A 23,518-nucleotide genomic window follows, 5' to 3' on the forward strand; every position below is an offset into this window, starting at 1 on the left:
TTATAGGTACGACTGGCCACATGATTACCAAGGTTGTCTCGAGTGACCACACCTGCAGTAGCAGAGTTTTGATTGGCTAAGCCATCAAAATTAAGTTTACAATAACCTAATGGAGGAGGAGCCCAAGAGATGAAGGGAGCGGGGTAGGAGGAGGTGGCGGAGGTGATGCAATAGTAGGACTATGGATGGCATCAAGAAGTGATCAAGATTCCCATTCCTTAAACCAAGAGAAAGCTCGTATAAAAACACTTTGAATATTGGCAGAAGAATTTTTAAAATAACTGCATTACGATGTTTCCAAATACTCCAAAACAAGATAGCTATCTTAGGAAGGAATCTAGATGAAGTAACTTTAAGAAAGCGAAATAAATCATGGATCTGAGTAATCTGGGGGAGGATACCAAGCCACTAACGGACGGAGGAAGAAGACCAAAGGTCCATAGAAAAGGGACAAGAGAGGAATAAATGATCCTGGGATTCAAGGTGATTAGTACAAAGAGCACAAAAACTAGGGACGTCAATATGACGGGAAGATAAAGTATGACGGGCTTGGAGACTATTATGGACGATTTGCCAAAGGAAAATATGAATTTTAAGGGGAATATCCAATTTTCAAATCCAACTAAATTCCCATTTAGAGGAAGGATGAATATGGGAGTGAGCAAGCCAAGTAGCAGATTTTACAATGAATTGACCAACTTTAGAAAGACCCCAACAAAGTTCATCTGGAACAGGGGAGGAGGGAAGAGGGATCGGATTCCTCGAATAATTTGAACTATAGTATTAGGTAGAACAGTAAGAAGGAGAGGGATATCCCAAGTATTGTTATCTTTAATGAACATATCAACCGTGACATTGATATTTGCAATTTGATCTGAATCTAGATTGAGAAGCGCAATAAGATTGGTGTGAGAACACCATATATCTACCCAAAAAAGGATAGAAGAGTCATTACCTACTTTCCAGCGAAGTCCCCGTATTAAGAGAGGGCGGATATGTAAAATTTTCTTCCAAATCTAGGAGTCCATGGGTTGAGTACGATAAGTAAGGAAATGAGAATTGCGTAAATATTAAGCGGTGATAGACTGAACCCATAGCTTAGTCGGATCAGACATAATTTTCCAATCAAGTTTGGCTAAGAAAGCAGAGTTAATAGCTTTCAATTTACGAAGACCAAGCCCTCCTTGCGATTTAGGTTGACATATAGTATCCCAAGCAATCATGGGTAAGCCTTTCTTTGTTCGGGATTATTTCCGGAAAAAAAACCCCATTTATTTTATCAAGAGACAAGCAAAGTAACAGAAGCAGGTAAACATGTAGTGGTCATAGCATAAGAGGGTATAGCCTCAAGGTGACTCTGAATAAGAACAACTTTACTAGCTTTGGAGACTAAGTTGGAGGACCAACAATTCATTTTTTGATCGGCCTTAAAAAGGAGGTGCTGGAAATTATTCTTATTAAACGTTGCAGAGTTAAGAGGACTAATTGGAGAAATGTTTGTGTAATAAAATCTTAACTAAGTTTTGACATTTACTTTGGCCCTTGGGACTTGGGAGATAAAGGAATATGAGTAGCTATTATTTTCTAGACCTATTTTTCTAAGACAAAATTGGCCTCAACACTTTGAACTATTGCTTAAGTGCACCGAACACCTTATACTTTGCATAGTAGCTAAAACACTACAAATGACTAATGACTTGGGTGCAAAGTGTACCTTTAGTGAGTTTTCCAGCCACCATTCTTGTCGGAGGTGGTAAATTAAATTTTTATTTTTTGATTTGCGTACCAAATTAATAAATGTGCTGTTAAGGTTTCGGGGTCATTTTGGCTCTTAAAGTTCAAATTAAGCTCGAAATAAGCAAAAAAAAAGTGTAAATGACTCGTTTTGCGTGTTATAAAATATCTCGATTTGCATGTCATTGTTTTTTAAGTGGTCATTTACATTATTTTTTTTTTTGCTTATTACGAGCTCAATTTGGACCCTTATACCCTAAGGGTCAAAATGACCCCCGAACCCTTAACGGCACATTTTTCGGCACGCAAATCTAAAAATAAAAATTTATTTCACCGTCTCCAACGAGAATGGTGGTCGGAAAACTCATTAAAGGTACGCGTTGCACCCAAGTAATTACTTTGTGATGTTTTAGCTACTACGCAAAGTGTAGGGTGTTGGGTGCACCCAAGCCATAGATAAGAGTGGTTTAGGCCAATTTTGCCCTTTTCTTTTGGTCTAATTGATTGATGTTACCAAATCGCTAATTCGTAGATTATTGGGCATTAGAATATGACTTGTTGAGTGATTGTTATTGTTATGGAATACCTAAAGATGGTTGTGGGTTGTGTCGTGTGTTTTGGGTTTGACTAGACCCGGTTTATAGTTGTGCCCATTCGCTATGTATCACATCATGTCATTCCAAAATATTGAAAAAGGTGGCACAAATTACTACCTGTAATATCATGTCATGTCATGCCAAAATTTTGGAAAAGGTGGTACAAGCAAATCTTTATGATAACAGATACTAATGCCAGGTTGCTCTATTGAAATTTTTGCAAAGATGTCATGTCATGTCGTGTATCTCACTTTCATATATCACTATGTTGTGTTGTGTTGTGCTTACATGCCATAATTAAATTTAATTCTATTTTAGCATGCTTTGATTTGGTTTTCAAAGAAAAATTGTGGCCCTTGCATGGCTTGACGTCTAACCCCAAGATGGCCTTTTTTTTTTTTTTTTTTTGAGGTAAAAACCCAAGATGGCCTTTAGCAAGCTATAATTCATCACGTAGCACACACTGCAAAACTGTGTACTAGCGGATAACGAATGCCAAAATACTTGATTAAGCCATTTTAAGTGGGTATTCAGATGGAACTTAAGGACGAGCAAGGTGGACATAACTGAAATAAATAAATATCCAAATGAGTGAATGGTTGTTAGGATGCTGAAGTGGGTATGGATTTAGTTTTGTATCCGCAAGTGAAGCCATTTTATCTTGCCAAGTCTAGTGTTTTTGTGTGCCCCAAATTGCCAATACTTGTCTCTAAATTGCAACTTGAAGACAAATAAGTAGACAAGCTTGATAATAACAAAAAGATCGAAGCCAATTTAATGGAAATCGGTGTAATAGGACAATTGTATACAAGAACCTGAAAAACGCATCTAAGCAAAGGATCTACATTTGTAGATTTGCTATTATACTAATCTACATAACAGAATTTACACCCTCCCCCAACCTCCAGGCAACAATGAGAAATTGAAATCAGTAAGACCTCATCCGTAGAGCAATGGTGAAGAAAAACAGCTGTTGTGTACATCCACTGACAGTAGCAAGATTACATGAGAGAGGCGAAAGCAGAGGATTAGGTATCAGTCTTTAACATCAGTAACACCTTCGGAAGAGATCTGAAATCTTGCTTCAGCTTCAGCAAGGCATGGGGAGCTTATTACTTTACATATGCGCTCCTCCCCTCTTCCCTTTCGGAGAGCTAATCTGAATAGTTTAACGGAAAAAGTTCAGCATAAGCAACAAATCTGTATTTTATTTGACAGAAAATGATAGGTCGAGATTAACTGACCTGGTTGTGGAAGCATGAGCCATTATATTGCCACCAATTGGTTTGATTTGTGGACCAGCAAAGACTGCAGAACCATCCACTTGGGCAACCACTTGATTTGTAATGACCACAGCAACACCAAACTGCAATGCCAACCACGCACTTAAGGATAGTTTCCCACAAGAATAATGATTTATAGCAAGGTTTGTATCCTCGTCTCATATGCTACCAGTTCAGAGCATATGAATGCTAAGTTCAGTTTGCTTGAAGTATCAAACGTCAAAATGATGCAGAATAATTACCTCATCTGCCAGCTTCTGAAGGCTCCTAAGGAACTTGGCAAGGTGCATTTGTCTAGCTGATAACTCACCCCTCCCTGAGAAATCTGTCCTATAGAGTGCAGTAGCACTGTCTACGATCATAAGAGCAAATCTGCAGATGAAAAATCCATATTAATTTTGACACCATAATTCACAACTTATAATCAAGCAAAAGGTAGTGAGCTGCAAATGGCAGCATCAGTGCTTCAAATTTGTATAAATTTTAACCAGATGTGTAACTGCAAGATAATCGAGGCAAGGACATTCAAGTCGACCATTATCAATTTTAAACACATAAGGGCAATAAAAAGACTAGTCTCTAGTTCCATTTCAAATTATGTACACATTGAACTCTTCTTTGATTTGTTCTGGAGTGTTGAAAAATGGCTGCTAATAGGCTAGAAGCTAGATTACAGAAAACAAAAAGAAATACGACTTCCTAAGGGATATAAAGGTTGGCTAATGGCATAAAATATTGATTAGACAAGTCACAAGTAAAATTGACAAAATCCATTGAGTTTCAGATTGTCATTTTACAAAACTAAGTGATGTATTGAGTTGTAACGGGCAATATAGAGACGAGTAGTTTCTAGTTTCATTTCAAAATATGTACACATTAAGCTCTTCTTCGATTTGTTCTGGAGTGCTGAGAAATGGCTGCTAATAGGCTAGATTACAGAAAACAAAGAAAGAATACAAGTTCCTAAGGGATATAAAGGTTGGCTAATGACATAATATATTAATTTAGACAAGTAACAAGTAAAATTGACAAAATCCATTGAGTTTCAGATCGCCACTTAACAGAACACAGTGATTTATCGAATTGTAATGTTGGCAACAAGCTAAGTGCAAGATACTCTTCTCAATCAAAAAAACATAAGAAACACGAAGTACCTTGTTTCCACCATCATCGATGCTGCTTCAAGCAAAAGCCTTGACTGATGATCGGTGTTATATGCTCTTGCATAGGCCACATTTTCTAACACATCAGCACCATTCAACCCAAACCTGGAATAAAAGCACAGTTATACAAATTGTATGCTTACGTATATAATCAAAGGAGACAACATATAGATGCCAGCTGACACAAAACCTCTCTGCAATCTGTAAAAGTCTCTGCGGCCTAAATGTCCCCTCTGCGTCAATGTACATTGCTTTTCCTTCACCACCTCCTTGGTCTAACGGCAGCTGAGACACCAACAAGAAAATTGGAACCAGTAAGCATTATTGTTTTATAGATGGGTCTAGAACAGAGTTTGCAGCATAACACAATCAAAAATATTTATTTAGTTCCCCCTGAGCAGAAGAAACATGTAAAAATTCTGAAAACTATCTAAACACAGAGATATACAGTTTGCGATATTTACCCTCATGATCTAAAAAATATATGTGGAGTATAAATTAAACAAGGACTCGCTGTGCAAGTCAGTGCTCACAAAGGATATGTCAGAGCACCAATTTAAGAATGGTAGCTGCTGAAATTAAGATAACATGAGATGAAGATACTATTTTTTTTAACATGAAGGGAAGACAATAATTTAATAGTTTACGATAAATAGGGAAGACAGTTTATAGAGTGAACAAAATTTTTTACTTGGCACGTGACACAGAGCGTGTGACACAGTTGAGTCTTTCCAGAACGAAACTCGCCATATAATTCTGTGATTGATCCCGTCTCAAGTCCTCCTGCCAAATGATATAATTACATGAATTCAGCTTAACCACTGTTTACTGAATATATAGAAATGAGGTGCACAGTTAAAGATGGTGTTGACAACAAAACCTTCTAAAATTTTGTCAAGCTCTGTAGAGCCAGATGTAATTTGAATAATCTCAAGTCTCTGTGCATGGAGTTGAGTAGCACTGGTAAAGCCCAAAGGAACCAGTTTTGAAGCTACCAATCAGAAGAGCAATGAAGATGTTAATGTTGATTTCGTATATAAGAGTCAAGGTATAGCAGAAAACAAAATCGAGATTTTATAAATAATACGGAGTACTTGTATTCATTATCATTCTCACCTGCTTCAATTATTTTGTCAACTTTTGCTTCACTAATTCCTTTAATATGAAGAAGCTCCTTGCGAGGAGAATAGGCAACAGATTCAACTGTACATAAGCCAGCATCTTTAAGCTTCTTAACATCCATAGCCGCAATACCAGCTGCCTAATTATAAGAAACAAATTAACTCATACAGTTGCATACAAACAACTCAGCTAGAACTTCTTGACTTAATGAGTAACGGTTAAAGAATAGTACACACATCAATTCTCAAAGAACGATTTTTTTTTTTTTTAAATTTTTTTTAAATGGGAATGCACATTGGAGGAGAAGCGACAAAATAAATAAAAAAATGCATTTGTATAAATTGTAGCAGTAGTCTTAGTACTAAACCAATTTCTAATTCCTGCATACAGCCCTAGAAAAGCATTCTTGAGCATCCACAGCAAATAGCAATAGACAGGTTGATGAGCAAATAATGAGCCACACTTTAGCTCCTCCCTACTCGATTTGTCTAACAGTCACAGAGTAAAATACTAAAACTGCCGGCAACAACATTAAAACATCTTTGTCTTTCTCTCACCAATGGGAAGACCTTGTCCACTGCCGAACCAAACAAGTGAGTATAGGGGCTTAACACAAATCAAGAACCCATCCAAAGAAACAAACCTCAATCACTAATCCAAGAATGAAAAGTACACAAATCATAGAAGAGGGAAATCAAACATTAGTTATCCAAACTCTTAGAAGTCTTTTCTGTATTATGAATTTCAAGAAAAGCTCTCATTGACTGGCAGAGCAATACAACAAGATAAATATTACATTATAACAATTCAGCCCTCTTCGATAACACATCAAGAACTGCTAACAAGAACTACCCATTAATAGAAGTAGCCAGTTAAGAGTAAAGAAGGTAACATTTGACCCCTAAACCCAAAAAATGTAAACCTGGATTAAGCTTCTTGATCACACAAATTCCAGGAAGATTAACAAGAAACCTCAAATTGAGGGTGGAATCAATTTCATCGAAAATGAAAGGGAAACAGCATACCATTTCACTGTATCAAGAAAATTTTCGCACCCATCAAAAGAAACAAGCAATTATTGATAATTTACAGTAAAATAATCAAGAAACCCTAAAATAGATTTGGTATTGAAAATATCCAGATGAAAATTTCAACAAAAAGAAGAAAAAAAGAAGACCCATTTCACTATATCAATAAATTTCTTGAACCATCAGAAGAAACAAGCAATCATCAACAAAATAACTGTAATTTTACAAGAAACCCTCAAAATTAAGGGTTATAAAGAAAACCCAGAAAAACAATTTCAAGATGTTAAAAAAAAAAAAAAAAAAAGACCCATTTCACAATATCATTGTTCAATAGCAAGAAACCTAAAATTGACAGAATTTAAGGAAAACCCAGATAAAATTATCAAGAAATGAGAGAAAAAGAGGAGAAATTTGGGCAATTGTACCTGTAATTGTTCGACAGGAGAAGGGCCATGTTGAATTTCTTCCATTTCTTCTGATTCTTGAGCCACTGCCCTTGGGTTTCGCTGCTGCTGCTCCATTTTGCGATGTGAATTATGCCCAGAAAACCCAGAAGATGAAACCTTGAATTTGGAAGATAGAAAGATTTGAGGGCTTGAGTTGGTGGGGAAAGGGGCTGTGATCTAGTGGAAAACTACAGCAAGATATTCGAAATGCTCAACCTAAGGCGCCAAAATGTAGTGAATGATTTGGTAGCTTCTTTCCTTTTATGTACGTGTGTAATTGTGTGTGTTTTGATTCGTGCTTGGGAAGTTTTTTAGAGATAGCACTCGATCAACCTAGCCCGCCGTGAGAGGCTGAGATACACAATGTGGCGGTGTGGCCTACACGGGCATTGGCGGCCGTTATATTTTTTTTCTCCCATTAATTTTATAAAGACATGATTTATAATGATAAATACGATAATATTTTCTTATTTTATAGAGATCTGATATTAAAAATTGAGAATGAATTCTCAATATGTTTGAGATGGCCTTATTTATTCTGGCTTAGAATCTCAAAAAAACAATTAGAGAGGGAATTAGGCATAGTGTATGTAATGTTGTTAATTATACGAAGTTGAATAAGTCAAGTAAAATCATCGTCTAAGATAATGTACATCAAATAAACAAGTATATGAAACACTCATTAAGAATGCCAAAATTTTCTAAAAGTTCTAGCTATTAGTAATTTTGAATAAATCAAATCAAATATGAAAATCCAATCTCCTTGTTGAATCAAATACATGGCCATTGAGCCTTCAATTGTACAACCCAAAATGAACTTGCACCGAAGGGTTGTCTCGAATCCAACTACCTTGCAAGAAGGGTGTAACAGTGTAACTTTGTGCCTCTTGCCTACTAATGGACTTCTTATAACCACCCCATTTAACTCGTTTTGAGGTATCTGCTCCCAGACCATGGTTGTTAAACTCTGCATAGTACAATGTCTTAAGTGCAAAGTCCCCTTGCCATGGTGACCATCCCTCAGGCGCGATCACCTCACCAATTGTACTTTCCATGACAATTGTCCTAGAGTATTGCTTCCAAGGTCTCCCTAGGTATGTCTTGAACTTATGCTTCAAAGGGAAGAGATCCTTGTCAGGGTAGATACGACAATTATGGAGAACAATGCCCGTGTTTTCGTGTTTGTCAGCCCTCCCTTGGGCCGTGACTATGTTTTGCTGGTTGTCCATAGGTTTCCTAACAATAATCATGCAATTTTGAAAGATAGCAGCCGCATCACCAAATATAAAGTCTATTGTACCAGTGATGTAACAACTACGGTAAAATTGTCTATGTGCTTGAACATAAAGGGTGTCTTGGTAAGCTTCCATACGACAATTGAGGAAAATTGAGCGATCTGCTTGCACTCTAAGGGCTACTGCTTGGTGTTTTTCCGGGCCTGCCGTGTTCTTGAATCCTAATGCAATGCCAACAAATCCATCTCCTTGTACAGCTGAAGCATAATTGTTTGCTTAGAATTTCATCATGAAGGATAATAATGGTCTAAACAAGTGTAACATTTTCACAAAAAGTAAAGAGTATTGAATCAACTATTGGTAATGGATGAAAATGAAATCTATGAAGAAAAAAGATACTTTCAAGAAAACTAATATTATGGTAATGATGGCAAACTTTTTCTTGCAAATTACATACAAATCCTTCTCATTACCACCATTAATTTATCACTAAGCTAGCTACTATAAGAGCTTTGTGACGATTAGCTAATATAGTGTACGCAGGCCTTCGGTCATAACTACTAAGTCATCAATACCTCATTGGAATCGTATATCCCCATTGTGGTGCATATAAACATGAAAGCTAACATACACCATAAACCAACGCACAATTTTTATCATTAAAGGAACATAAATCATTAAATTGATCTTAGTTATTTGTGTGAAGCTATAGATAGAGAAAGTGGGGTATATACCAAAAGTGGCAGTTTCAAAGGTACGAACTCCATCTACAAAATTTTTGTTGCCAGTGACCATGCTTTTTTGTGACCCCTCTCCAAACATTGTTATGTTCGTCATCTTTTTGGCAATTGTCACGTATTCTTCATAAATTCCTTCTTTAATGTGGATATAAATTCTGCTTACATACATCCCACAATATAGTAAAAATTAGCATAAGTTCATTAACCATATGATTTATAAAAATATTGATTGTTATTTTCCTAATATAAATATTTATAAACTTGAACTACACTCAAGGTGCACGGTGCATCTGAGGATATTTTCTCTCTTTTGAAATTTTTTACTAAAAAAAATCAAATGAGCAAAAAAAACTACCCTTGGATGCACCTACTTATATGTGCACCCGGATGTATATAAAATGTGTTGATATCACTAGGATAGACCCTTGTAGTTAATTACCTTTCTTTGCGATTTTCAGGCAAGGATTTTAAACAATCATTGATGGTAGTAAAATTTCCACTCCCATCTTTCGCCACAGTGAGGTTGGCAACCAAGTTACTCACCGACTTAACCGAAAGCTTACGTTCCTCATGACCAACCCAATCGGGAAACCCCTCATCATCGACGAATGAAGGTGAACCATTGCGATTAGGTGCACCGTGTGCTAGAAGGTGACGAGTAGGAGGCTTCAAAGCTTCTTCGGCCGCACTAAACTTGTCAAGAATATTTGAGATTTGGGATACAAGTGCAAGAGAGTTACTAACAAACTCCTTAGAAGCATTCACTGCACCCTTGATCTTGTTCTTGATATCCCCATTATCGAATGCATCGATACATGTTTCTTGGTAAGAATACACCGCGCTTAACCATGTCTTAAGGTCATTAATCTCGGTATGGTAGTTCTTAACCTCATGTTCCGCGTGATGGAGTGACTCGGATAATTCATCTACCGAATCCTGTTTTTGTTATGGGATTATCATTAGGGTTGTAAATAATTATGTGATTATAGGTGCATGTAGTATGTAAAATGATGTATGTTACATGACTATTTGTTAATTTTAATGTATATCATTTTATGTAAACCTAATGCATTAGGAGTACACCTTCAAAATAGGTATTTTTCACGATGTGTCATGCATTGTAAATTTTAAATCTATAAGTTAGAATGTAAATTTAAAACGCACTAGGTACATACCCTTAATGAACATATAAATGATTATAAAAGAGCTTTTAATGCACAAAATATAATTGATGCTGCATAATTTTTCTAGAGCATTAGATTCTTCTAGGTAATTAATTTGTCATTAACTTATTTAAGGAATATTATTCTAAATTAATATTTTGGTATGGATAGATTTTAAATTTACGTGTGAATCAATCATTTTCTTTTACCTGGAAGAGCTTCTTGCAAACTTGATATGCAGCCTTATCCTCTTGTTTATCAAACTTAAATTTTTCGGTCTTATTAATAGCCTTGACAATCTCTTTTGCGGCTGCAGAGATGGCGGCTTTGATGATCACCCTAGGGGCAATAGAAGGGTTAGAGGCATTAGTACGAACCACATTGGCTAGGGTATGCTCACATTTCTTCTTATAGTCCGTAGGATCACATAACATTTGTATTATCTTACTCGTGACTTTCGTCTGCTCTTCCCCTCCTGGAGAGGAACCATCGTCTTTAGATGCATCATTTTTCTTATCGCTAAAATAAAAGAATGCAAAAACTCCACCAGCTATACAAAGGAGGAACAATATACTACAAATTACCGCGAAGCATATCTTCTTCTTGTATTTTTGTGCGCGTTCTTCTCTCCTACGTTTAGATAGTTGGCTAAACTCCTCAAAGGCCATGTTTGTATCGAACAAAAGATCGAATCAAAGAGATGGTTGAGAGGGCAGGAGGAGCTAAAGAGAGAGGCCTTCTGCCGTTGTTTTAGCTAGCATGGCATGCCTCTAGCTAAGGCAGGAATGAATGATTTTTTATTTTTTTTGGCTCTCTCCTTTTCCTCCTCCCAACCTGTTAACAATTTTTTGATCTTTAAAATTAGTCTTATTTTAGTGTTTTGTTTCCTTCATTTTATCTAATTTGGTTCTTTATTTTGTTTTCTTTAAGAAGAGAAACTTAGAGAGATCTGGATTAGAGAAGTTTTAGGGGTGTTGTACAAAATTGAAATGAAAAATAGTTACTTATTATGGGAATATATTGTTTGAAAGTTAGTTAAGGTTTCCTTTCAACCCGATTTTTACGTATATTTTGTGTACACCCTTCTTCACTTTGTTTTCCCAAATTATTGATTGAATTGTACTATAAATACCAAAGAGGTGAAGTTTGGGTGATCATAGCATTTAGGGAGATAGATTAAAGATTTAAAGTCATCATGAATTGTAATATGCATTAGTTAAACCAAATAATTCATCCAAATTTTGAATGATAATTGTATATAGAAATATATGTGAATGTAGGGGTGCTCAACAACTAGTCTAGATTGGATCGGAATATTGGATTAGATTGGATTAGCTTCATATGGGACCAAACTGAAGAGAGCAAGTGCAATATTGGGTCAAAAAATACTCCGTATAAATTTTTAATATTATTTGGTCCAAAATATTCTTAAACCGACTTGATTTTACGTTTTAATAATGATATAAACACACATATATATATATATATTAGTATTTCATTCAATAAAAAAAAAAAAGACATTTTAGTATTCTTTAAAGAAAGTAAAAAATACAAAACAGCCTCAAGTCGAAATCATTTCGTGCTTCGAACCGATTTTATTGGCCTGATTATAATTTGTTTTTAATCCTAGCATAATCAATCTAGTCTTTGGGTTTATTTGTTAATCTCAAAATTTTGATCTTCAATCCACTCCAATTCAAGTTTTGACCGATGAGCAACCCATGTGCTTGAATGATTGAATAACTAAAGAAGTTTAATGTATTGTATGCAATAACAACGATCGTAGCTTTGTTACATGAGATGATTTTCATTTAGTTCAATTTTAATGTATTTGTCGGATAAAAATTTCTTTATATATATATATATATGTTTAATGATCTTATAACAACGGATCAATCTTTTGATCAAAAGAGATATAAGAATTTATAACAAGCTAAAAAAAATGAAAGGAGTATCAATTTTCAACAAATTGACACTTTTAGAAGTCACCATAATACTCATTATTAAATCCCTTCATCATAGGGAAATGAAGTAGAATCTAACCATTGTTCCCCAACAATAAACTCGTGAACTGTAAAATTACTTGCATCATAATAATCCATAACATGATACCCTCCCCAATTGACTCTACCATCTGTTATTGAACCTGGCCCTCTATTTCCAAACTCTCCATAATACAAACTATTTTGCATATCATCAAAATCATTTGATGACCATTTTATCCACCCCTTTGGATCAATAAACTCATCAATGTACGATTCGATATACACCGTCCTAGCATATGGCCTCCACGGCCTCCCTAAGTAACTCCGAACGCGACTTTTATTTCCATTTAGCTCCTGGGTGGCTAGCACCGTGCAGTTTTGGAGCACGATTCCTGTGTTTTCGCTAGGCATGACTCGTGACTGAGCTGTGATGACCGTGTATTGGCCAGGGAGTGGCATTCGTGACACTATGGTACATCCTTGGAGGACAACCGCGGCATTGCCAAATATGTAGTCAATTGTCCCATATATGTTGCACTCTCGGTAGAATTGTCTAAATGAGTGAACGTATAGTGTGTCTTGGTATCCTAAGATGTTGCATCTGTAGACTGCTGTTAAGTCTGCGTTTATTCTTAGGGCGGCTGCTTGGGCTTTTTCGGGGCCTGCTGTGTTTGCGATGGTTATGTCTCGTGCTAAGAATCCTTCTCCAGAAACCGCTGCATTATACCATCAACTTTGGTTGGTTAGAATGAATGTGACAACAAAAAATAATGCTTATTACGTAATGATAAAGTCATCAACTCTAATAAATTAATTAATAATGCAAAAATAGTGTGGATGTAAGTATATATTGACGAGATTTGATTTCAGGTGTTAAGTATATTTTCAAGATCATATACTTTGTACACGTATATAATTGTACTGTGTGTACGCATTTACACGAGATTATATATGTACATCGGGAACATGTTGGGTGTTATTTCATAGAGTGTATTACACTTGTTTCTGTACACTAGATATGAAACTTGTTTGTGTTGCATGTATTGCAGGTGTGTGAACCTAAGCTTACACATACTTTCACCAGATTCTTCTTCTTCTTCTTTTTTTTTTTTTTTTTTTGTTTTGTTTTTTGACAGAACTTTCACCAGATTCACTACCTTAGTAAATTCGAATATACTAAGACACTTGTGTTGTAAGGATGTGTTACTCTAGAAGGAAGAAGCCATCACTGTGTGCACTCGTGGAGTCTTAATTTAGATTACCACCCGTCCTTAATTAAGTGAAATAAACAAGGGGTTTGTGTGGATCCAACCACATTCAAGATATTCTAATACTCTCCCGGTTTTATATTTTTTTTTTTTTTTTTTTTTTTTACGGTTTCTAAAGTATATCTTTGAAAAACAATATCTTTATTTACATGTTACTAAATAACGCAAAATATAATGTTCTTAAAGTATACATCAAGACAAATACAATTAACTAGATAGATCTCACGTGGACATTTTTTTTTATTTCTTTTTTTATTTCTTATATATATCGATGAATAATCATGGTCAAAGTTTTTCACTCTACTACAAATGAAATATTTCAAATAGGACAAATTAAATAAAAAGAAACAGATGAAATTAGTAAAATATTTACACTCCCTTCACAACATTCCAAGAACAAAAAATCCAAAAATTCTACAAGTGTATGTACTTTCCAAGTATGTAATTGGTCTAAGTTTTCAATTTAAGGATTAATCATTTAAAAATACAAAGTAAAATTCAGGAAAAAAAGAGTTAAAAAGTATAAGAAAATTACCAACAGTTGCTGATCTGAAAGTAGTCCAACCATCAGCCACACTTCTATTACCAGTAATCATAGTAACATCACTTCCATCACCAAGCAAAACAATATTAGGTTTATAACTTGGAATCTCCACATTTTCTTCATAAACCCCTTTTCTTACATAAATAAAAGTCCTAAACTCGCTATTATTTGGTGCAAAATCAACACCTTCTTGTACACTTGTAAAATTCCCACTTCCGTCAGCTGCAACTATAATTGTCTCACTTAGATCATCTTCATATCCGGCACCACCATCATCGTCACCACCATTGTTACCATCGTCGTAGTCATTGTCACCCAAGATCTTACTATTTAGTGACCACGACGAGGGTGACAATGGTTGAGGAGAGTCGGAGCTTAGCATGGATAATGAGTTGCTAACATGGTTGTAAGTGTTCGCAATGAAGCTCACTAGAAGTGGCTTCCAAGGGCCGGAAGCCGAGGCAAGACCTTCTAGGCAAGTTTCCTTGTTAGAAAGGGCGGCACTAAGGAAAACCCTAGCATCGGTTAAGTTTGATGCTTTTACCTTAGACACCGATTTTTGTAATGAAAGATGTGATATATGGTGAAGTTCCTTACAATCTAGGAGTGATCCTCTTTGTTTTTCAATGAGATTGTAATTAGTTGTAGCATCAAAAAGTGAGGAGAGTTTAGTAGCTTCACTTAATGCATTTTGAAGAGATTGTAAGAGGAAATTTAGGAGGGTTAATGGTAGGTTTAAGGAAATGGTTAGTTTTAGGGTGTTTAAGCAATCATTTGGGTAAGGTGTTGTTTTACATAAAGATTTAAATTCTAATTTAGGAGGTAGTATCATCTCATTGTTGTTGTTTAAGGAGTTTGCAAATTGTATGGAAATTATGAAGATTAAAGATAAAAGTAGGAAACAATGAGGAGATTTTGAGAGGGAGGAAGCCATGCTAAAGGGGGGATCAAATGAGGAGAGAATCAAAAGAGAGTTGAAATGAAGCTAAGAGAATAATATAAATAGTAATTTAATTTAGAAAAATGGTATATACAGGACTGCATATAAGAAACTAAAAAAAATTGAGAACATCTAAGTAATAACTATGCCCAATTACCCATATGTGCGTGCTTTTGTCATAAATTATAAATTTATATAGTATTCTTATAGAAAATGTACTTAATGCTTATATGTGACCTTAGGCCTGCGTATATCATTATCCATTAATTTTTTAAAAGTTGGTTGATTATATCATGTTTTGGGGAAGAAAAAATTTTGCATGAATTTTCAAGTAAGATTGATTGTTAAAAATGGGTATCTTTGAAACCAAGGATAAATGGTAATCACTAAAAGTTATGCAACTTTGCATTAATTTATGCCATTTTTATGTATTCTAGTAAGGAACTAAGGACAATAAAGATAAAAAAAGGAATCATTGACATTGCTAAAATTGATTCTCTACTTGTTGTAGATGAAACCCATGCTAGATGAGGAAGTTGCATTGGTATTCACAACTAGAAACCCGTGACAATGACCTTTTTTTTAAAAAAAAATATTTGAGAGAATTTCTTCGGATATATATATATACCTTTGTTAACTTAATCCATATTAAGATCAAGCCACTTGAATAAGATCTAAACAAATTGTTCTAAACTCCTAATAAGTAATTATTAGAAAACCTATCAAAATGAGACATTTACCACCTTTATCTAATATGCATACAAATATTGTAAAATATATGATTATGTAAAATATTGTACGTTTTAAATGAGACTTATTTTAAAACCTTTTCTATTAATAGATATGCGGAATTTTCATAAAACTTCATTCCCAATAATATAACCTATACCACATCCAAAGTTGGTAATGCACGATGAATATAATGATAGTTTATAAATGAGATCGGTCTGAAGATAGACAAAGCTTTACCATGTACAATGACATGAAACTATTCTTTTCTACAGCAGTCTAGTACTCTAGTATGTAACTGTCCAAACAACTGAATTCCATGTACAAAACTATGTGCAATAACAAAGTTAACTAGATTGATTGTACTATATAAAGTGTAAAGTAATAAATCAAAACCTATAATTGAACAATAAATTATCATAAGCAATGAAGAATGTAAGACAGACATTATATATCCTGACACAATTATGTGGAGGGGAAAGAGGAACAGATCCAACAAAAGACTGAACTTGCATGCCATAATGTTTCATCAAGAAAATACGACAAATAATTGAAGAAATTTAATACCAGTATGTATTAGTGAATTGAATGAAAAAATTTGGCAACAATACATGTGTATTCTTTCAGCTTAGTGCAAGAGTTCAGCTATATCAAGCCATATTATTTGTCGGTGGACATTTTTTTTAAGTATTTCATGATAGACTATATAAATCAATTATGGGCGGCTTACTTTATACTTTGTACTATATCAACCATCTAGCTAAATGTGCATGTAAACATTATTATTTATTGCTCATACTAATCTATTGTGTTCATACTTCATAGGCTTACTTGATACATAAGATCGTATGTAAAATTTAAGAAAGTCATTTATATATACTCCGTAGTTGGTTTCAAAAAAAAAAAAAAAAAAAAAAATACACCGTAGTTGATTCAAGATAATAAACAATGCAATAAAAGCTTTATGCAATATTTTACAAGATATAAAATCATCAATCAACAGTGTAAAAATGTTTTGTGCAAAAACTGGTAAAAATTAGAAGTCACTTTACGAAGTATGATACTTTGTATTAGTAGTGTATTATCTCTCAAATTACATTGAGAACATGGATGTAAAATATTACATTGAGAAGATTACTCTTCATAATTCATGTATATGCTTTAACAACTTAATATATATCCTACCATAATCTTCAAAATAAATTATGGTACCCCCAACCCCAAATTAAGTGCAAAGATATGTGTACCTTGACTTTCATTTGTCAAATTACATGCAAAATAATTTAGGCATCCTTTTTCTCCACACTACAAGAATTCGTGTAATCATGATCATCAGTCGTTAAAAACACGAATTCTTATGTGCTGATCTTTAAATAAAAAAAAAAAAAAAAAAAAAAAAAAAAAAAAAAAAAAAAAAAATTATATACCCTCTTTTCTCTTAAACAGCAGAAAGCCCACTTGCAAATCGGACACCAGTTGTTGGCAACCACAAATCTCCATCAATGAATTGGGCCACTGTATAGTTAACTGCTTGGGCTGAACTATTTAAAATGTGATATCCAGGCCACTTAATCCTGGATCCAAGAGAAGCTCCAGGCCCATAATTCATGTACTCAGCATAGTAAAGTGTGTCCAAAGACACATTACCATTCCACTCCAACCACCCTTCTGGCCTTACCACACCACTTATGTATGACTCCATGATGATTGTCCTAGAAAAAGCCTTCCAAGGACGGCCCAAATACGTGTACGTCGTGGTGGTGTTGGTTGAGGTATTAGTCATTGTAAGGCTAGAGTCTCCGGTAATGTTGCAAAATTGGATTGAGAACCCGGTGTTCTCACCAGGGTCTTTGCGACCTTGGGCCGTGATGGTGTTCTTTTGGTTTGGGAGGCCTTGCCTAGCTTGGATTAGGCAATTTTGGAACACGGCTACCCCGTCACCGAACATGAAGTCTACGGTGCCTGTGATTGTGCATTCTCGAAAGAACTGCCTGTTCGCGTGTGCATAGAGTGTGTCTTGGTATCCACGGAAGGCACACCGATAGAGGGCTGATAGGTCGGAGTCTGATCGAAATGCAACAGCTTGATGTTTTTCTGGTCCAGCCGTGTTTTGAAATGTCATGTCTCGTGCTATGAATCCAGCTCCCGTAACAGCTGCATTATATCCAATCAGATATATTAGTGAACAGTGATCATTCTAAATTAAAATATATATCATCTCAACTCCTCTTCACTACCAACAACAATGCATTTATCAATTAATGTAATTGGAGTTTTATTACTTGTCATACATGGAGCCACCCAATAATGTATTCGTCTATATTGACACACTGCCAAGGATTTGTATCCATGCATCCATGCACAATGTTTATGTGCTCCAATTACTTTATTTGTCTTTTTAACTTTTTGTTAGACTAAAGGAAGAGTAAAGTAATAAACTAATAATATCTTCTTTTTTTTAAACAATAATATCTTATTATTAGAATCTAGGAAAAACATGGGGCACCAAATGTAGATAGTTATGTATCTACATTTATTGGCCAAGCAAAAAAGCAATGGTCAAAAGTGAAAGAAAAACACAAGCATCAATCCAAATCGATGTTCTATTGTTCCCCCACCCCCACACAAACACTTTACCAATAATAAAGCCGCGTACAGCCGAACACGCATGCATGGCTAATTGGTTATATATGCAACATTCATAAAGTAATCATGGTAAATGTACTACGGAGTACCATACATTTATAACTAAGTTTGTACTCTCTTTGTCCCTTTTACGTTGCTCCATTAAGGTGTATCTAGTTGTTTAATTATTAGATAAGTAGTAAATCTGTAAATGTGAAGGTAAAATGAATCCTCTTATAACTACATACATAGTTCTTCGAATAATAATATAGATAAAGTTAAAGGGTCAACCCAAAAAGATAATATATGGGACAAACTTAATGAGTTGATTGTTAATACTACGGACTTTATTTACCTCGAAAGCTACGGTAAAGGCTAATGTCTAGAACTCGTATTAAATGTTTATTTGTGAAATTTAAGAATATAGTTATAAATATCAAGAAAATTAATGTTTTCTTTCAAAAAAAATCAAGAAAATTAATGTTTTCATGTGCTTACCAAATGTGGCACTACGGTAAGTGGTCCAACCATCAACGACACTTCGATTACCCGTTATAATTGTCACATCCATTCCATCACCATACATCATAATATAGGTCTTCTTTCTCTTGATCTCCACATTTTCGTCATACACCCCTTTCTTTACATAAATCACAAATCGATCAGTACTATGACTCGGGGCAGCTTCAATTGCATCCATAATACGAGTAAAATTACCGCTCCCATCTAGAGCAACCGTTACATTTGGGCTCGACATTCCAGAGACTTGTAATAACTTTCGGTCATTTGACCTTATCCAAGAAGGAAACCCGTCTTTAGCGGTTGTGGCCTTAGCCAATAATCGCCTCCCACCACCACCAGGTCGGGTATCATTTACCCGACCTGGTTTAGAACCCCGTATAGGACGGGGGTTTAGGTGGACCATGTGGAGGATGTCTTGGATCAATGAGGAGACTTGATTGATGCTGCCCGTGACTATGGATTTGACCATGCTGCCAGTTCCTTCGAATCCTTCTAGGCAAGTCTCTTGATTGACCAGGGCAGCACTTAGCCATGTCTTCAAATCAGAAGCTAGGTCACCCGTCCCATTGCCTTTACCTATATGTTCAAATCAAGGTTAAAGTCAAATCACATTCATGTAAATTGTCCATATTACTTAATAATAAAATGCAAATGTCACAAATTGCATGGAATTTGTTGAAGGATGTAACCCATTTTGTCCCATTTAGACCTCGAAATTATATTATAGCATTACGATTGTTGATTTTCCATACCAATATATGGGACAAACCGACACACGCCGAGGTCGATAATTCAGATTGACTAGAAAATGACTACATGATGAAAACTACACGAATAGTGTAATCTCTATTGGCTCTAAAATCCCAAACTGACAAACACTTCTAACAAGTTAAAGCAAGGAAGTCCTTATACAAGTATAAATTTGGAGATGCTATACATAATCCTAAGGGCTATATATAAAAAGCTAAAAATGGAAAAAAAAAAAACAAATGAAAATATTAACATTAATTATACTGATTTGCGCATGATTTTGTCATGTATTTTTAAATTAATACCGTATAAAAAAAGTTATTAAATACTAATTCATAGCCCTGAGAGCTACATATAAATTTATCTGATATATGCACATCTCGAGATTAACATCTTGTATATCTTTTAAATTTATAGAAGAAAAATTAATATGCGATCATCAATATACCACATAGTACTCCGTGCAATTCAAACTCAAAATAGCGAACTATTTGTGCACTTGTAGGCATTGTAGCAATAGTACTTCTAATAGACATGCATAGAGAGGACCATTTTATCAGCACATGGACAATAAATACCAACCTACATTGAGTATGTCTATCTCTAAATCCCAACGAATTCTTGATAAATTTAGAGATCTTGTTATTTCATAAATGATAAATCAATTATTACCTCTAACTAACTAATAATATTTATTCTAATTTCTTTGAGTTAATTTGCATAGGCATCATAAAGATGATATTTTTTTTTTAAAATATATATTTTAAAAATCTTTGATGATTTTCTCGTTCAAGTAATGCACAATCTGAATCTAACACCGAAAGCCAAATGAAGATATAATTTATTGTTTTTAGAAGAAAAAAAAAAGGTAAGATGGAGAAAAAGACTGCACCATGCAGTAAAAAGAGTAAACGAATTTTGTGGTGCAAATCTCCCAAAGGAATATATGTTTGAAAAAAAAGAGTAATAATTTTACGTATGCATTTTTTTTTTTTCTTTTATGCACCAAAAAACACAATTTGCTATGTAAATGCCTTAGCTAGATTATTTTATACTACCTTCATTACATATTAGTTGCAACTTTGGGTATTATTTGTGAGATATAAAATATTCCAAAATTGCAACTAATATGTAACGGAGGTAGTATAAACAAATGTTGAAAATAGACCACAATTCAAACATTTTTGCATTGGTCGGCTCTTTGATAATTTGAATAATACGAAGTAATAAGTAGTAATTCATTGGTAATTTTATTTTATTTTATTTTATTTTTTTTTTATTTTTTTTTTTGAGGAAATACATTGGTATATATACTTGTAGGTCTTAACTTCACCGACATTTCATATGAATTTTTTTTTTCTTTCAACCCATCTAAACTTCATTTCTATTATGATTTTTTTACACCTTTATATGAAATACATTATTAAAACTGAAAATATTAAACATCGATTTAATATTGACAACACTTGATTAATGCATCATTTTGTAATACATTTATAAGTCTATAGTAAGAATATTCTAAAAAATATGCTTAATGCTTATATTCAACTTCTTTAAAGGTCGCATGTAGTCATATCTCATACGAAGTATATCATGACCATTACCGACGCAATACCCTGCTAAAAAAAAGACGCAATAATTGTAAATATGTCGTGAACTACTACATCAAAATCCACCAAAATCATACGTTCTACGTAGTACGTACATTTTTCTTCACAATTCCCCAAAAACTCTAATTTTATAGAGATGTTAAAGGATTAAATTCTATCATACTTCCTCTCAATTATTGCAACAAAGATGAAATTACGCATCTTAAAGCACATTTTATATGATATCTATAATTATATAAGAGTAAAATTATAAAAAGTTGATATTGTGAAAGTATTTTACGAGACGAATCTAACAAGACCCTATATGACTATATTTTACTTTACATATAAATCATAATTTGTAGTCAAACAAGCATAATGAATAGTGCAAAATTTCAATTATTGCAATATTACTAGAACTGAGGAAGTATGATTACTAACATAGTAACATGCCCATAAATGAGGGTGTCTATACATAGCTTCTCATATCTTGTAGACCCCTCTCCCAAAAATCATAAATATATACTTGTATATATCATTTTAACAATAAATTCCATACAAAAATACTATGGTGTATTATAGATATGGAAGTAACAAACTAAGTAGTGGTATCATCATTATACTATGTACTTCATATATAGCTCCTAGTACTGCAAAATATTTAAGACGGCCCTGACTCGTTGAGTATTAACTAATTCTTAAATGTGCTAGTACTTTAAAATTTTGTGAAACAAATAGAATCTCATCCTTAATCATCACAAATTCACAATGCCGAAAAATAACTTAACCACCTAAGTTAACTGACATCTATTAATGTAATAACAAATTACTCGTTTCTATATCAAAATTCAAAAGAAGCTAGCTAGCTAGCTAGTCTAGCTCGGGATAAGAGAGATAAGAAGAAATTACCATGTTGAGAAGCAAAGAGAGTCCAACTCAACTCATCTTGAGACAATTGAAGCAAATCCAAACAATCAGAAATTGCATTAGAAACTCTAAAATCACCAAAAACACCAGCAAATTTGGCAACCATTGATGCAACCTTAAGAACACCATCAATTGTAGCCTCCAAAGTATCAGTAAAAACAGAAGCTGGAACATTCAGGCATTCTGCCCCCAACATTTCTTCATCAGAATATGCTGATGTAACACTTATCATATTAATCACCAACATTAACAAGATTAATGCCAATGGGAGTTTTAATAATTTCCCCATTTATTATTATATGGTATGAAAACTATTTAGTATATGATATGAATTATATAAAATGGAAATAAGTGAATATATAGAAGTTTCCCCTGTTAAAAGGGGTGCATTAATAGGTGTAGAAAAAGGCAGGGTGACAGGTGAAGGAATTTATTATAGAGGAGGATTATTATGATTAATTTGATATTTGGAACTCTAAATAAATATCACAGCTAGATAGCTTTGAGTATTTATAGAAGTATATGTTATATTTAATGTTTTACTGTGTTAACCATAGTATTGTGTGTTATACAGTGCAATCTGATTCAATCAACAAGATGTGCTATATACAGGGGTGGACCTATTAAGGCCCACTGATGGAACGCGAGTAGGGGGCTTTTGCTTCATTGCTTGGACTAAGTAACGCGAGTCTTTGACGACTCTAGTGGACCTTGTTTGAGTATGGGTGTGTCAAAATTAATTTTAGGTGTGTTTTAGTTGGTAAATTTTTTTTTAAAAAAAACATGCCTTTTACTTTTGAACTCGATTACATTGTCAATTCGATGAAATTTTGCACCATATTAGTGATAAAAATTTGGGTCGTGTTTAACCCCAGTTATATAACAAACCTTTTTTTTTTCTCTTCTAATTAAGCCTTGTAATATGTTCTATGCTTAAAAAATCCAACCTAAATCGTAAACAAATAAACTTGGTCATGGGCCATTTGGGCAAAAAACTTGTGTCCAAACCTGCTATTTCGAGTATAAAATAGTGGACTTATTAGTCCATTTTTGGTTCAGATCAAAATTATAATTGAAAATTAAATTTTACATTGCCCAAATCCCCATTTCTCCAAAAAGCTCAAGCCAG

General features: G+C 34.2%; 4 protein-coding genes across 4 annotated transcripts; all 4 read right to left on the minus strand.

Annotated features, from left to right (window-relative positions):
- Positions 1-3,051: 3,051 nt before the first annotated feature.
- LOC110721849 (DNA repair protein RAD51 homolog) lies at positions 3,052-7,628 on the minus strand. Its single transcript, XM_021901056.1, has 9 exons — positions 7,352-7,628; positions 5,893-6,037; positions 5,657-5,767; positions 5,468-5,559; positions 4,967-5,061; positions 4,768-4,881; positions 3,856-3,985; positions 3,575-3,696; positions 3,052-3,489 (listed from the first exon to the last, which is right to left on the minus strand). The coding sequence occupies exons 1-9, from the start codon at positions 7,445-7,447 to the stop codon at positions 3,366-3,368; spliced, it is 1,029 nt and encodes a 342-aa protein (XP_021756748.1). The 5' UTR covers positions 7,448-7,628; the 3' UTR covers positions 3,052-3,365.
- A 161-nt stretch (positions 7,629-7,789) lies between these two features.
- LOC110721848 (pectinesterase-like) lies at positions 7,790-11,579 on the minus strand. The gene is made up of 4 exons (XM_021901055.1): positions 10,720-11,579; positions 9,787-10,283; positions 9,342-9,502; positions 7,790-8,864 (listed from the first exon to the last, which is right to left on the minus strand). The coding sequence occupies exons 1-4, from the start codon at positions 11,176-11,178 to the stop codon at positions 8,167-8,169; spliced, it is 1,815 nt and encodes a 604-aa protein (XP_021756747.1). The 5' UTR covers positions 11,179-11,579; the 3' UTR covers positions 7,790-8,166.
- An 834-nt stretch (positions 11,580-12,413) lies between these two features.
- LOC110721735 (probable pectinesterase/pectinesterase inhibitor 12) lies at positions 12,414-15,391 on the minus strand. The gene is made up of 2 exons (XM_021900922.1): positions 14,299-15,391; positions 12,414-13,211 (listed from the first exon to the last, which is right to left on the minus strand). Exons 1-2 carry the CDS (start codon positions 15,239-15,241, stop codon positions 12,514-12,516), a joined length of 1,641 nt encoding a protein of 546 aa, XP_021756614.1. The 5' UTR covers positions 15,242-15,391; the 3' UTR covers positions 12,414-12,513.
- A 1,807-nt stretch (positions 15,392-17,198) lies between these two features.
- On the minus strand, positions 17,199-22,917 carry LOC110721850 (pectinesterase/pectinesterase inhibitor PPE8B-like). The gene is made up of 3 exons (XM_021901058.1): positions 22,372-22,917; positions 19,100-19,699; positions 17,199-18,130 (listed from the first exon to the last, which is right to left on the minus strand). Exons 1-3 carry the CDS (start codon positions 22,676-22,678, stop codon positions 17,415-17,417), a joined length of 1,623 nt encoding a protein of 540 aa, XP_021756750.1. The 5' UTR covers positions 22,679-22,917; the 3' UTR covers positions 17,199-17,414.
- Positions 22,918-23,518: the final 601 nt, after the last annotated feature.

The sequence above is a fragment of the Chenopodium quinoa genome, unplaced genomic scaffold (genome assembly GCF_001683475.1).
Source record: "Chenopodium quinoa cultivar QQ74 unplaced genomic scaffold, ASM168347v1, whole genome shotgun sequence".
Lineage (NCBI taxonomy): Eukaryota > Viridiplantae > Streptophyta > Magnoliopsida > Caryophyllales > Amaranthaceae > Chenopodium > Chenopodium quinoa.